The sequence below is a fragment of the Pelophylax lessonae genome, assembly GCF_965119305.1.
Source record: "Pelophylax lessonae genome assembly, chromosome: 4".
Taxonomy (NCBI): Eukaryota; Metazoa; Chordata; class Amphibia; order Anura; family Ranidae; genus Pelophylax; species Pelophylax lessonae.
This window is the reverse complement of record NC_138771.1, coordinates 190,987,055-191,002,482: the sequence shown is the minus strand read 5'-3', so window position 1 is coordinate 191,002,482 and position 15,428 is coordinate 190,987,055. Positions and strand designations below refer to the sequence as shown.

The following is a 15,428-nucleotide window of genomic DNA, read 5'->3' as shown; positions in this document are numbered from 1 at the left end:
GCTCAGGCTGTCGCAAATTGGACGCAGGTGCTTAGGCGCGTCCTGGTGGCTGATTCTGCCCCTCCGGCGATGCTGGCTATGGTGGATCAAATCCATCAGGGTGTCATGTATTTGTGTGATGCGGACTTGGATATAGTACCGTTGGCTGCACGTGTGCACAGTGTGGCGGTGTTGTCGCGCCGCCTGATTTGGCTGAAGTGTTGGTCTGTGGACCAGTGTTCGCGCAAGACCTTGGCTAATTTGCCATATAACGGATCTCGTCTTTTTGGCGACTGCTTGGATACTCTGATTAAGGGGATCACGGGTGATAAGAGCACGCTCTTGCCCCAATCCCACAAGGCTAAGGCGGCTCCTGGTAAGAAGACCGCTTCCTTTCGGCCCTCTCAGGGTTCCTTTCGTGCCTTTCGGTCACACTATAAGGGCAAGCCTTTCAAAGGCCAAGGCTCCCAGAAGAAGCCGTGGACAGGTAAGCAGAAGTCCGGATCCGCTGCCCATAACAGTGCGGCCTGAACGGGCGCCCTCACCCAGTTCTGGGGTGGGGGGGTGCTTGCTCTGTTTTCTTCAACCCTGGCTGGCCCGCATTCGGGACAGGTGGGTTCAGGAAATCGTTCGATCTGGCTACAAGATCGAGTTTCTCTCCCGGCCGGAGAGCAGATTTTTTCCCTCAAATCTTCAACTGTCTCCGGAGCGTTTGCGGGATCTGCACCTAGCGGTGCGGGACTTGCAGGCTCAGGGAGTAGTGGTTCCGGTGCCTCATCGGGACAGATTTCGGGGGTTCTATTCCAATCTGTTCACCGTGCCCAGGAAGGAGGGCAAGGTGCGTCCGATTCTGGACTTGAAGGCTCTGAACCGCTTTGTGCAGGTTCGCAAGTTCCGCATGGAATCCCTGCGGTCGGTGGTGGCTGCCCTGGTTCCGGGGGAATTCATGGCCTCCATCGACTTGAAGGATGCGTGTCTTCACATCCCCATTTTCGAGGGTCACCAGAGGTACCTTCGATTCGTCATTGCGGAGGATCACTACCACTTAGTGGCGCTGCCTTTTGGCCTCGCTTCGGCTCCACGGGTGTTCACCAAGGTGCTTGCACCGGTTCTGGCTTTGTTAAGAGCCCAGGGCATATCTGTCCTGGGGTATCTGGACGACATTCTGGTTCAGTCTGCGACCAGCCAGGGTCTCGTGAAGGACCTGTCCATCACGACGCAGACTCTGCAGGAGTTTGGTTGGACGATAAACTTTCCAAAGTCGATGCTGTGCCGGTCGGTTCATCTTCCCTACCTGGGGATGATTCTGGACTCGGTCCAGGCGAGGGTCTTCCTGCCGGAAGACAAACTCCGGTCTCTTCAGGAAGAAGTCAGGTCCCTCAGGGACGTTCCGTGTTCGTCCATCCGGACGTGCATGCGCTGTTTGGGATTGATGGTCTCGGCTTTCGAGGCGATTCCCTTCGCCCAGTTTCACATGAGGGGTCTCCAAGCGGAGATCCTGTCCAGGTGGGACGGGCGACCGCGATCTCTGGAGCTCCAGATTTCATTGAGTCATCGCACCAGAAGGGATCTTCTGTGGTGGCTCCAGTCCCCGACAGTGTCGGGGGGCAAGTCCTTTCGTCCTCTCTCATGGACGGTGATAACCATGGATGCCAGCCTGTCGGGCTGGGGTGGTGTCCTGGGCGTTCTGTCCGCCCAGGGAACTTGGTCGGTGGAGGAATCCTCCCTTCCGATCAACATTCTGGAACTGCGAGCGATAAATCTCTGTCTGCGACGTTGGTCGGCCAGGCTGCAGGGCCGTCCGGTTCGGGTGCAGACGGACAATGCCACAGCGGTGGCCTACATCAACCACCAAGGGGGCACCAGGAGTGCCCGAGCGGCTCGGGAGGTGGCCGAGATTCTGTCTTGGGCCGAGACTCACGTCCCGGCGATAACGGCAGTTCACATTCCGGGGGTGGAGAACTGGCAGGCGGATTATCTGAGTTGCCAGACCCTGGACCAGGGGGAATGGTCCCTCCACCCGGGTGTCTTCCAGATGTTGTGCGCGAAGTGGGGTCTTCCGGAGGTGGACCTGTTCGCGTCTCGTCTGAACAACAAAGTAAAGAGGTTAGTGGCAAGGACGCGCGATCCTCGGGCAGACGCGTCAAACGCGTTGGTAGCTCCGTGGCATCAGTACCGACTGATGTACGCATTTCCACCGATTCAACTGCTGTCCAGGTTCCTGCGCAGGTTGAGCTCGGAACAGCACGCGGTGATTCTTGTGGCACCGGACTGGCCTCGCCGGTCCTGGTACGCAGGCCTCGTGAATCTGGCGGTCGACGCCCCGTGGCGTCTGCCTCTTCGAGAGGATCTCCTGTCTAAAGGGCCGATATTCCATCCTGCTTTACAGTCGCTGGCTTTGACGGCCTGGCTGTTGAAACCGAGGTCCTGAAGGATAGGGGTCTCTCCCCTGAGGTCATTCACACTTTGATCAACGCGAGGAAGTCTTCCTCGTGGAAGATCTATTACCGTACTTGGAAGGCCTATTTTGCCTGGTGTGAGTCCAGGGGGCATTCCCCTCGCACGTATTCGGTGTCTCGGGTGTTGTCCTTCCTTCAAACGGGTGTTGACCAGCGTTTGGCGCTGACTACGATTAAGGGTCAGGTGTCTGCGTTGGCCGTTCTTTTTCAACGTCCTGTGGCATCTAACTCCTTGGTTGGCACTTTTGTTCAAGGGGTGCGACATCTGGTCCCTCCTAGGAGGGATCCTCTGCCTACTTAGGATTTGAATCTCGTTCTATCCGTGTTACAACATGCTCCTTTTGAACAGATCAGGAAGACCTCGTTGGCTATGTTGTCCAAGAAGGTCGCCTTTTTGGTGGCGATCACTTCGGCTCGCAGGGTGTCGGAGCTGGCAGCTTTGTCCTGCAGGTCTCCGTATCTGGTCGTTCACCTGGATAAGGTGGTCTTGCGACCTAACCCTTCTTTTCTTCCGAAATGGATTTCTGATTTTCACCTCAATGAGGATATTGTCCTCTCTTCGCTCTGCGCGAAGCCCAAGCATCTGAAGGAGGTGGATTTGCACTCTCTGGATGTTGTTCGGGCGATCAGGGTGTACCTGACGTCGACTGAATCCTTTCGCAAGTCGGATTCCTTATTTGTCCTTCATGAGGGTCCTCGGGAGGGCATGGCGGCGTCGGCTTCTACCATCGCCAAATGGATCAGACAGACCATTGAACAGGCATATGCTTTGAAGGGGAAAGTTCCTCCTATGCCTGTGAAGGCGCACTCTACTAGATCTTTGAGTACGTCTTGGGCCTGTCATCATCGGGCTTCCGTGGCCCAGGTGTGTAAGGCGGCGACTTGGTCGTCCGTTCACACCTTCACTAAGTTCTACAAGGTGGATGTTCAGGCATCGGCTGATGCTTCCTTTGGCCGCAAGGTTCTTAGTGCGGCAGTACCTTAGGGTCCCTTGTTTTGGGCCCTTGGCTGTTTGGGATAGCGTTTTATCCCTGAGTTATTTGTTTTTTCCTGGGTTGTTGCTCCTGTTGAGCGATTTTTTTTTTTTTTGATTTTTTTTTTTCATGCTACCCGGCTGGGTTCCTTCCCTTGGTAAGGTTCCTTTCTCTGTTGTGGAGACGGCGTTGCCTTGGGCGCGGCTGCGTTTCCCACCCCTCATGTTTACACTGCTATGGGACGTCCCCATTGGTGATGAATATGAAGGGGCGGCGACTGTCGGAGGACGTAAGAGAAAACTGAATTTTTGTAAAATGTTACCTGTAAAATTCCTTTCTCTGAGTCCTCCGACAGTCCCCGCCCCTCTTTTGGGGTTTGATTATATACTCTACTGCTATTCCACTGAAACTGAGGTATGGACACAGGAAGTAGGAGGGTATTGACTGAGGGGATCACCCCGTGGGGGTGGGATATGTTAAAAGCCTTACTATTAACATATTCTGTTGCCTAGCTACTCCTACGGAGAAGGTCATTAACCCCATTGGTGATGAATATGAAGGGGCGGCGACTGTCGGAGGACTCAGAGAAAGGAATTTTACAGGTAAGATTTTACAAAAATTCCGTTATTTTAGGTCATCTTCTGGTGTTGGTCCACTGTATTTTATGAAGTCCAAAGTCAGCACATCCCTGTACCAGGAAATTCTTCAGAACTTCACGCTTCCCTTTGCTGGCCAGCTTTATGGAGATGCAGCAGGACTTGGCACCTGCCCACACTGAAAAATGTACCAATATCCAGTTTAATGATCATTGTATCAGATTCACTGTGCTCAATTGACCACCAAATTCACCTGACCTAAACCCCATAGAGAATCTTTTGGGTATTGTCAAGAGAAAGATGAGACCCCAGGCGCAACATTGCATGAGAGCTGAAAGCCGCTATCAAAGCAACATGGGCTTCCATAACACCTCAACAGTGCCACAGGCTGATCTCCTCCATGCCACGCTACATTGATGCAGTAATTTATGCAAAAGAAGCCCCGACCAAGTATTGAGTGCATACTATACTGTACATGGGCATTCTTCTCAGTAAGCCATATTTCTGTATTAAAAATCCTTTTTTTTTTTTTGGTCTTCTGTAATAGTCTAATTTTCTGAGATACTGAATTTTGTTTTTTTTTTACTAGCTGTAAGCCATAATCATCAAAATTAAAAGGACATGCTTGAACGATATCACTGTGTAACATATCTATACAAAATATGAGTTTCACTTTTTGAATTCAATTACTGAAAATAACTTTTTGATGATATTCTAATTTTATGAGATGCACCTGGTATATCTTCTGGGCCTTTTTTTTTTTTTCCAGACAAATGATGTGGAAATGGCAGTGAAACATGAACTGATAAATGATGAGCCAATTACAGACTATTCAGGAAATGTGACAAATGGATCTGCTGATGGCAATCTGCACAATTCACCTCCTGAGGAGTTGCACTACTTTATGAATCCTGTCGTCAATATTACTACAATTGTGCTGGACTTCACACCTGTAAACTTTGTAGATTCTGTTGGAGTTAAAACACTTAAAACTGTAAGTGGTGTTAATCTTTTGTACTTACTTGGGTGTCGTGTTTTTTTTTTGTTTGTTGCATAACAGCACTCCACTAGACTTAGTTTATTATGGTGAAGTGAAACCTGCAATAACCCATAGAAACCAATCAGTCATTATCTTGTGTATGTGTATATGTATATGTATGTGTGTGTGTGTATATAATATATTCTAAAATAATCTCACAAAAGTGAGTACATCCCTCACATGTTTGTAAATATTTTATTATAACTTTTCATGTGACAACACTGAAGAAATTACACTTTGCTACAATGTAAAGTAGTGAGTGTACAGCTTGTATAACAGTGTAAATTTGCTGTCCCCTCAAAATAACTCAACACACAGCCATTATTGTCTAAACCCCTGGCAACAAAAGTGAGTACACCCTTAAGGGAAAATGTCCAAATTGGGCCCAAAGTGTCAATATTTTGTGTGACCACCATTATTTTCCAGCACTGCCTTAACCCTCTTGGGCATGGAGTTCACCAGAGCATCGCAGGTTGCCACTGGAGTCCTCTTCCACTCCTCCATGATGACATCACGTAGCTGGTGGATGTTAGAGACCTTGCGTTCCTCCACCTAACATTTGAGGATACCCCACAGATGCTCAATATGGTTTAGGTTTGGTGACATGCTTAGCCAGTCAATCACTTTCATCCTCAGCTTCTTTAGCAAGGCAGTGGTCATCTGGAGATGTGTTTGGGGTCATTATCATTTTGGAATACTGCTGTGTGCCCCAGTCTCTGAAAGGAGGGGGACCATGCTCTTCTTCGGTATGTCGCAGTACATGTTGGCATTAATGGTTCCCTCAATGAACTGTAGCTCCCCAGTGCCGGTGTTCTGCCGAAATTTCCAACCTGCCGAGATCTCAAACCCGCATCACTTCCGGTCGGAGATCTAGGCAAGTTGCCGCTACCGTGCATGCGCCGCCTTCAAAGCACGTTCACAGAGAACTCCCAACTCTGTGCATGTGAGTTGCAGAGTACAATTGTAAATAGAAAGTAATAACCGCGCTAATGGTACAGGAGAACAGCAGCAACTTCAAGTGTGACCACACTCCAAGCAATATTTCTATAAAAAGTCGCGCTAACTTGAGTGATGGAAAATAAAGTCCATATAAATCAGGAACACAGTGTCCAAACAAGCTCCCTATGGGTATACGCTTACCAGAGTTGGTAAATCAAAAGGCAGGTTCTCGGAAGCAAATCTCGTCCCTTTGATAGTAGACTGGAACCGATATCTCGCGTAGACTCAATAAAATTGGAGGAAAGATAAAAACGCAATAGCGTAAAACCCAACAAAAACGGATGAACAAATACACCAGAGTGAGTGACTAACAACTGGATGAATAGTGTGAACTCCACCAGTGTATGAGAATCAGAAAAAAGAGGAATGCTCTAAAAGGGACACCTATAGGTACCCCTTACCAAAGGTAGCTGAAAAACATGCAGTCATATATTGTGTGCAATCCTGTAATAGCCGGTGTCGCCTCTTACCACAATGTAGAGATGTGTTTGCCAATGTGAATGGAAAATCCTAAATGGGTGTCTTCTATGTAGATAACCACCACCAATATCACTCGCCTCTTACCAGATAAGAAATCAGATTGAGCCAAATAAAGCAAGAGAGTCAAGTATGACAGGACGCCAGCCTTCACCAATAGGATTTGCCTCTTACCCTAAGGAGATGGTAAATGAGCCTATGGGAATGATGAGCTTCACGGAACCTGCAGTGGACTCCAGGGCGAGTGACTCCAATATAACCAGGGTAATCACCACCAAATGAAAGAAAAGACTTCCATAGTGTAAAACCATACGATTTATTTGAAGAGAAAAGAATAAAACTTACAGAAACGAGGAAATGGGGAGCATGTATATCAAGGCCGCCGGCCGTACGGTCTCCGCTCGTCCGCACTTCCTGGTCGCGATCAGATGACGTCAGTACGCCGTGTCCTTACGACGTTTCGTCACAGATGACGTTTTCAAAGGTGCGGACGGCGTACTGACGCCATCTATTTAACCAGAAGGGATGGGGCTGGGCCACCGGAGAACAATGAGGACCGCTCCGCCATCTTAAATATGGGAACGGGGCATCCAATTCATGGTACCACAATGATATCCGGGCACAGTCTAGCATCCCTAATTGTGCATAACAAGCAAGACAATTTGAACAATCCCGCTCGCTGCAGGTTACATAAGTAATTATCTGAAGAAACCATATCGGACATCGAGTACAATATTAAGTTGAGAACACCAATTAATGGCAATTAAGAAAGATGCACGGTCTCCCTGCAAAGAACCAAGCAAAGTCTCGATTACACATTACATCTTTAGTAAAGGCTAATTATACCAAAATAAAAAAAATAAAATTAAAAAGTTAATGTATTTGTCGATCCTAAAGACGGTGTCATCTAAACCCAAACGAGTCGGGTCAAGCTCGACATTAACTATAGCAATATGATTGCAATGCCATCTAGTGGCAACAAAAGGAATTGCAATTTCTTTGCAGAGAGCCATACTTAACATAGTATAGTCAGTGAAGGCCACATTGTAATGAAGGGTAAAAATTATATAAAAATGAATATCCAAATACAATTAAATCCGATCCAAGGATAAGCTAAATAGATAAGTACAAGTACATATCTTAACAGTAAACCCCTTTAAAGGTAACAATAAGACTGGGTGTAATTCTTATTTGCAAAGTATAAGAAAAATTTAAAAATTAAACCGGGAGATCCCGGAAAGGTTAAAAATAATAAAAATCATGAATTATCAATAAAAGCATTAACCTCAACATCAACATTGAGACCGAACGGCACATATGTTTTGGCACGGTGTATCCAGGTCATCTCTAACTTTGATATGCCCCTCACCAAGGGTTCCCCCCTCCAATGAGGTTCAAATTTGTCTATCCCCAAGAAAAGTGTATTCTTGGGGTTTTTGCCATGAACCAGGGCATAGTGTTTGGACACTGAATGTTTCGGGAACCCTTTGAGTATATTGGACACATGTTCATTTAGTCTAACCTGCAGGGGTCTTTTGGTTCGCCCTATATATTGAAGCCCGCATGGGCACTGGAGAAGATAAACTATACCAGTGGTCATGCAGGAAATAAACGGCTTGATAGCATGGACCCTATTAGTGCTAGTAGCTGTAAATTGTTTGACTGACCTACATTTGTTGGAACTAAATGAACATACTCGACATCTATTACACTTGTAAAAGCCTGTTAGTTGGCTTAGAAAAGTAGGTTTAGGTGCCGGTGGTTCTAAAATGTTGGGTGCTATCTTATCTCTTAAAGTAGGAGCCCCCCTGAAAACTATACGTGGTTTAACTGGCAGGGAGGATCCCTAAACGGAATCATTACCCAGGATGTGCCAGTGCCGTTTTATGATGTTTTTGACGCTCATATGTTTGCTTGAAAACGGAGTTACAAATGACAAGCTATAAGAAGAATCCTTTTGATCAGCTCTACTGGCATTCCTTAATAATTGGTTTCTATCCATTTGACTAACTTCAAAGTATCCTGAAGAAATCTTGCATCGTAACCTTTGTCTAGAAATCGTTCAGTGAGGGTATGGGCCTGAGTCTGAAAAACTTGGAAATTAGAACAATTACGCCTGATGCGAAGGTATTGACCCTTCGGAATCGCTTTTAACCAAGGTGCATAATGACAACTATCGACAGGAATATATGAATTCCTGTCGGTTGCCTTAAAATAGGTCGAAGTGGTAAACAGTCCATCCTTGATGCCTATAGTAAGATCTAGAAAATTAATACTAGTCTGACTGCATTCGTAGTTTAGCTGTATACCACGATTATTCAGATTAAGTTGGTTCAAAAAGAATATTCGGTCGTTATATTGGCCATCCCATAGGAGGAGCACGTCATCTATATACCTAGCCCAAAGCAGTATCTGCGGCCTGCGATGGGCATAGATGACGTCCTCCTCCCATTGGGCCATAAATTGGCCAGAGAAGGGGCGTACTTTGCCCCCATGGCCACACCAGTGACCTGGCGGTAAAATTGTCCGCTGTGCCAAAAATAATTGTGGTGTGTAGCGAACTCCAACAATTCCATGATCAAGGATATTTGAATAGCCGGCAGTTCTAAATTTCTATTGAGGTACATATTTACAGCATTTAATCCCACATTGTGAGGAATAATTGTATAAAGGGATGACACGTCGGCTGTGACCAACCAAAGGTGTTCAGTGGGGGTCAAAGATGACAAAAGGCCAATGACGTGTCTCGTGTCCTTAATATACGCTGGTGTAGTCTGCACTAAGGGTTGCAAATAAGAGTCAATGTACTTCCCCCCACCCGGGACGTCACAGAGTCAATGCCGCTGACTATGGGACGACCCGGGGGGAAGTCAGACTCTTATGCAATTTTGGGAGATAGTAGATAACCGGAGTGCGAGGGCACTTAGGAACCAGATATGCTCTTTCCTTTTTATTATATTTTGATCAAATCCCCTATCAACTATCTCCACTAAAGCTTTTTTATATGCAGATTTCGGGTCCTTAGAGAGAGGTACATAGGTTTGGCTGTCACCCAAAATACGTTCCATTTCTTTGTTGTAATCACAACGGTCAAGGACCACAATGCCACCCCCCTTGTCTGCCGGCCTAATAACCAGATCCTTGTTATCACACAAGGAATCTAGGCCTTTTTGTAGTTCGGTAGACAGGGAGGTTTTATGTGGCTTGATCTTCTCCAGATCTCTGAGCAACACGTCCCTGAATACCCTTAGTGATGGAGCTAGGGATCCTGGCGGATTAAATAGAGAAGCATTAGACAGGCCAGAGTGGTGAATCTCTGAGCTGACCATGCGATTCTCTTTGATGGGATTGCTCAATATGTATCTCTTGACATTGAGTTTTCTTACGAATTTATGGATGTCCATATAGGTTTGGAACTTATCTAACCCTTTAGGGGGAGCATATTTGAGACCTTTATCTAAAATGAGTTTTTCGGATTCTGACAACGTTACTTTGCTTAGGTTGAAGACCCCTGCCCCTGCTATGTTTTTACTTTTTTTAGATTTGACGCGCCTGCCTCCTCTGACTCCTCTTGAGGTTCGGCAGGGCGCTTGGTTCCCTGTGTGGCCCTGGGAAAACCCCAACCTGGATAACTTTGATTGTTAGGGTTTTGAGATGTAATATTTTCTGATGATAAATAAAAATGTGACGATTGGTGTTGGCGCTACCTTTTATAAATGCCCCAAATAACGTGAGTGGGAATAAAGGGTGTGATAACCCCCAAATAGTGGAGTGTGCCAAAAAATATTGTAAGTGATAGTCAGAAATGCATATATGAGTGTTTATTCACATAAAGATCAAAAATAAATATCAAACAGTGCAATAAACAAATACCGTGAGTGTAATGAACCCACTACCACAAATTGTGTAAAATGAACTTAGTGATGGGTAAATAAACGTGCCACACAAAGTGTGATAATAAACTGAGAAAAAATTTTTTTGTGTGTAAAGTCCGTGGTGGCCACTGGGTGGCGTTTTTCAAATACAACCTGTATGATGATGAGGGGTTCCCCTTCGTAATATGATGCAATCAATAGCCGGTGGCGGAAGGCCTAGATGCTCACAGAAGAAGAAACCCCATGGTGAATAGTAAAATCATACATAGCATAAAGCAAGGCGTAGATAACTCACTCGTGAGATGATCGAGATCAGAATGCAGTGTGCGCCGGGATGCTTCCGCGTTCCACGGCCTGACAACCGGAAGTGACGTATGACGGAGACTCCGCCCTACGCATTTCGTCACAATGACGTCAACTGGAGCGGCCTATATCGGCCGCTCCAGTTGACGTCATTGTGACGAAACGCGTAGGGAGGAGTCTCCGACGGCATACGTCACTTCCGGTTGTCGGCCGTGGAACGCGGAAGCATCCCGGCGCACACTGCATTCTGATCTCGATCATCTCACGAGTGAGTTATCTACGCCTTGCTTTATGCTATGTATGATTTTACTATTCACCATGGGGTTTCTTCTTCTGTGAGCATCTAGGCCTTCCGCCACCGGCTATTGATTGCATCATATTACGAAGGGGAACCCCTCATCATCATACAGGTTGTATTTGAAAAACGCCACCAAGTGGCCACCACGGACTTTACACACAAAAAATTTTTTTCTCAGTTTATTATCACACTTTGTGTGGCACGTTTATTTACCCATCACGAAGTTCATTTTACACAATTTGTGGTAGTGGGTTCATTACACTCACGGTATTTGTTTATTGCACTGTTTGAGATTTATTTTTGATCTTTATGTGAATAAACACTCATATATGCATTTCTGACTATCACTTACAATATTTTTTGGCACACTCCACTATTTGGGGGTTATCACACCCTTTATTCCCACTCACGTTATTTGGGGCATTTATAAAGGTAGCGCCAACACCAATCGTCACATTTTTATTTATCACTTTCACCTTCAGCTAAGGTTTGATTGGGGCAGCTTACACCTTATTATTTTATTATTTTGTTTGTGTGTTTTTTCACCCCCCTTTTCATAATTTGAAATCCGTAGCGCTGGTCACCTCTCCTTATCTGTAATATTTTCTGATGTTATCTTCCTGGACCGTTGGGAAGCATTTGAGTTTGAGGAAGCCTGAATATTATTGGGGCTTTCATTATCCTTTAAAGGATAAAATCTATTCTCTATTGGGACATTCTATTGTTAATTGTCCTGTCTATTATCAGGTCTTCCCTGCCAGCGTTGGTCCCTATCCGGGCCTCTCATAGGTCCTGTAGGTGGATCATACCAATGTGTACTTGGTCTAGGGGCACTATGATCATACCTCCCATAGGCTGGACGTTGGTGGCCATAATCAGAACCCTGATCTCTCTGGTAGTGATAAGCTGGTTCAGGATAATTGTAAGGACCCCTTCTCCATTGTGGAGTGTTTGGGTAGCCCGGAGTATGCATAAAATCCTCCTTACGATAATTCGGAACAATTTGATGTTCTCTATTTCCCTGTTGCCAATTAGTATTATAACCTTGATTATTATAGGAATTATTTGGCTTATGTTGATTGGCAGGTTGTTTACCTTTTTTGGGGTTTTGTCCCCTAAATGGGGATTTAAATGAAGGACGACGATTATTCTGATGTGGTCCCTTCTTTTGTGTTTTCTTGGTGTTGGTTATTGGTTGAGGAATTGGTGTCGCTCCATTGATTAGAGCAGGGGTTACTTCCATAACCTCATCCTCAGGATTCAATTCTGCCATTAAACGCTTCTGCCACTCAAAAACGCTACTGGACAGATAATCCTGAAGATCACGATTGAACTTTTTGCGCTTCTTAATCCTCTGATCCTTCTCTTCTTTTTCGAGGTTCTTTAAAAGATCAGAAGAGGAGGATTTATACTCTGCACTCTCCATATAGGGTGCCAGTTTCTCTTTGACCAGTTTAACCTCGTCATCGAGTCTGGAGAGTTTAGCAGTTTTTCTCCCTGATAAAAAGCGCTGTGACCGTTGTGATTACAACAAAGAAATGGAACGTATTTTGGGTGACAGCCAAACCTATGTACCTCTCTCTAAGGACCCGAAATCTGCATATAAAAAAGCTTTAGTGGAGATGGTTGATAGGGGATTTGATCAAAATATAATTTGGTTCCTAAGTGCCCTCGCACTCCGGTTATCTACTATCTCCCAAAATTGCATAAGAGTCTGACTTCCCCCCCCGGGTCGTCCCATAGTCAGCGGCATTGACTCTGTGACGTCCCGGGTGGGGAAGTACATTGACTCTTATTTGCAACCCTTAGTGCAGACTACACCAGCGTATATTAAGGACACGAGACACGTCATTGGCCTTTTGTCATCTTTGACCCCCACTGAACACCTTTGGTTGGTCACAGCCGACGTGTCATCCCTTTATACAATTATTCCTCACAATGTGGGATTAAATGCGGTAAATGTGTTCCTCAATAGAGATTCAGAACTGCCGGCTATTCAAATATCCTTTATCATGGAATTGTTGGAGTTCGCTACACACCACAATTATTTTTGGCACAGTGGACAATTTTACCGCCAGGTCACTGGTGTGGCCATGGGGGCAAAGTACGCCCCTTCTCTGGCCAATTTATTTATGGCCCAATGGGAGGAGGACGTCATCTATGGCCATCGCAGGCCGCAGATACTGCTTTGGGCTAGGTATATAGATGACGTGCTCCTCCTATGGGATGGCCAATATAACGACCTAATATTCTTTTTGAACCAACTTAATCTGAATAATCGTGGTATACAGTTAAACTACGAATGCAGTCAGACTAGTATTAATTTTCTAGATCTTACTATAGGCATCAAGGATGGACTGTTTACCACTTCGACCTATTTTAAGGCAACCGACAGGAATTCATATATTCCTGTCGATGTCATTATGCACCTTGGTTAAAAGCGATTCCGAAGGGTCAATACCTTCGCATCAGGCGTAATTGTTCTAATTTCCAAGTTTTTCAGACTCAGGCCCATACCCTCACTGAACGATTTCTAGACAAAGGTTACGCTGCAAGATTTCTTCAGGATACTTTATCAGAAGTTAGTCAAATGGATAGAAACCAATTATTAAGGAATGCCAGTAGAGCTGATCAAAAGGATTCTTCTTATAGCTTGTCATTTGTAACTCCGTTTTCAGTCCAACATATGAGCGTCAAAAACATCATAAAACGGCACTGGCACATCCTGGGTAATGATTCCGTTTTGGGATCCTCCCTGCCAGTTAAACCACGTATAGTTTTCAGGGGGGCTCCTACTTTAAGAGATAAGATAGCACCCAACATTTTAGAACCACCGGCACCTAAACCTACTTTTCTAAGCCAACTAACAGGCTTTTACAAGTGTAATAGATGTCGAGTATGTTCATTTAGTTCCAACAAATGTAGATCAGTCAAACAATTTACAGCTACTAGCACTAATAGGGTCCATGCTATCAAGCCGTTTATTTCCTGCATGACCACTGGTATAGTTTATCTTCTCCAGTGCCCATGCGGGCTTCAATATATAGGGCGAACCAAAAGACCCCTGCAGGTTAGACTAAATGAACATGTGTCCAATATACTCAAAGGGTTCCCGAAACATTCAGTGTCCAAACACTATGCCCTGGTTCATGGCAAAAACCCCAAGAATACACTTTTCTTGGGGATAGACAAATTTGAACCTCATTGGAGGGGGGAACCCTTGGTGAGGGGCATATCAAAGTTAGAGATGACCTGTATACACCGTGCCAAAACATATGTGCCGTTCGGTCTCAATGTTGATGTTGAGGTTAATGCTTTTATTGATAATTCATGATTTCTCTTACGTCCTCCGACAGTCGCCGCCCACTTCATATTCATCACCAATGGGGTTATGTCCTTTATTCCGTAGGAGTAGCTAGGCAATAGAATATGTTAGTACAAAGACTTTTAACATATCCCACCCCCAGGGGGTGGTCCCCTCAGTACATAACCCTCCACTTCCTGTATCCAACTCAGTTTCATTTGTCTAGCTGTCAGGAGTAGCTGGAAGTTTCTGTGCTGGGGCACCTTGTCTCAGCTCTCTTTCCTTTCTTTGGATTTTATTTCAGTTTTTTCTCTCTTTCTTGTTAGCTGTTATTTTACCAGCGTTAGTTAGTTCTTCGGAAGAAGAGGATCATGCGGGCTGCGTCTCGGGCTGACCCCCCTGGTAGCAGGCTGTGGGTCAGTGGCTTCTCAGCCCGCCATCGAGCGTTCAGTCAGGTATCGCTCCTGAGTTATCTGAACGACCCATCCCTGTTCCGTGCAGGGATGCTAGGTGAGGTGGCTACCTCACTGGACGCTGCGTGGTTTCTCAACCCACCTTCTGATGCGTCCTGGATGCGACTCTCCCTGCCTCATGTGCAGCGGTTTGTTCGCCTGTGCGGGTCCCCCACGCCATTTAAGAGGTAAGTGCATTTATGTGGGGACCTGTCTGTCTGGGGGGTGTCAGTCTGGGACTGTGTACCTTGCCCTGTGTTCACACTATTACGTTTTCCCTATCTCTCACATTGCATGCTGTGGGCTGCAGGAGGGGGGGCTGGCTGCACTCTGTGTCAGTTTTCTGTCTGTGTGAACGGCTGTGTGCTGTGGGGCTTGAGTTCTCATGCTTGGGGCACATTACAGCGCCGCTGCGGCGGTTTACCATGTTCCTTTTTTGGGCAGATGGTGTGTTTTACTTCTCCCTCATGGGGTGTGGGAGCGGCGGTTTCGGCGCCAAACGGCGCCATTTTGGCTGCGATCGCTCCGGCCGCATGTTTTACATGCATGGCGGCCATTTTCTTGTAGCCTCCATAGGCTTTCATAGAGCGCCCTGTATGCCAGCATTTCCTTTCCTTCAGGAGCACCGCAGGCAGCAGCGGCAGCACCGATCTCTCCAGGTTCATTTCTTTTT

The 15,428-nt window shown here is 46.0% G+C and overlaps 1 protein-coding gene across 1 annotated transcript in view; it reads left to right on the top strand.

Annotated features, from left to right (window-relative positions):
• SLC26A5 (solute carrier family 26 member 5) overlaps positions 1-15,428 on the top strand; it is a 136,552-nt gene that overhangs the window by 95,529 nt on the left and 25,595 nt on the right. The window contains exon 17 of the mRNA XM_082256604.1: positions 4,778-5,002. Coding sequence (XP_082112730.1) covers positions 4,778-5,002 — 225 coding nt within the window. The remainder of the gene's footprint in view (positions 1-4,777; positions 5,003-15,428) is intronic.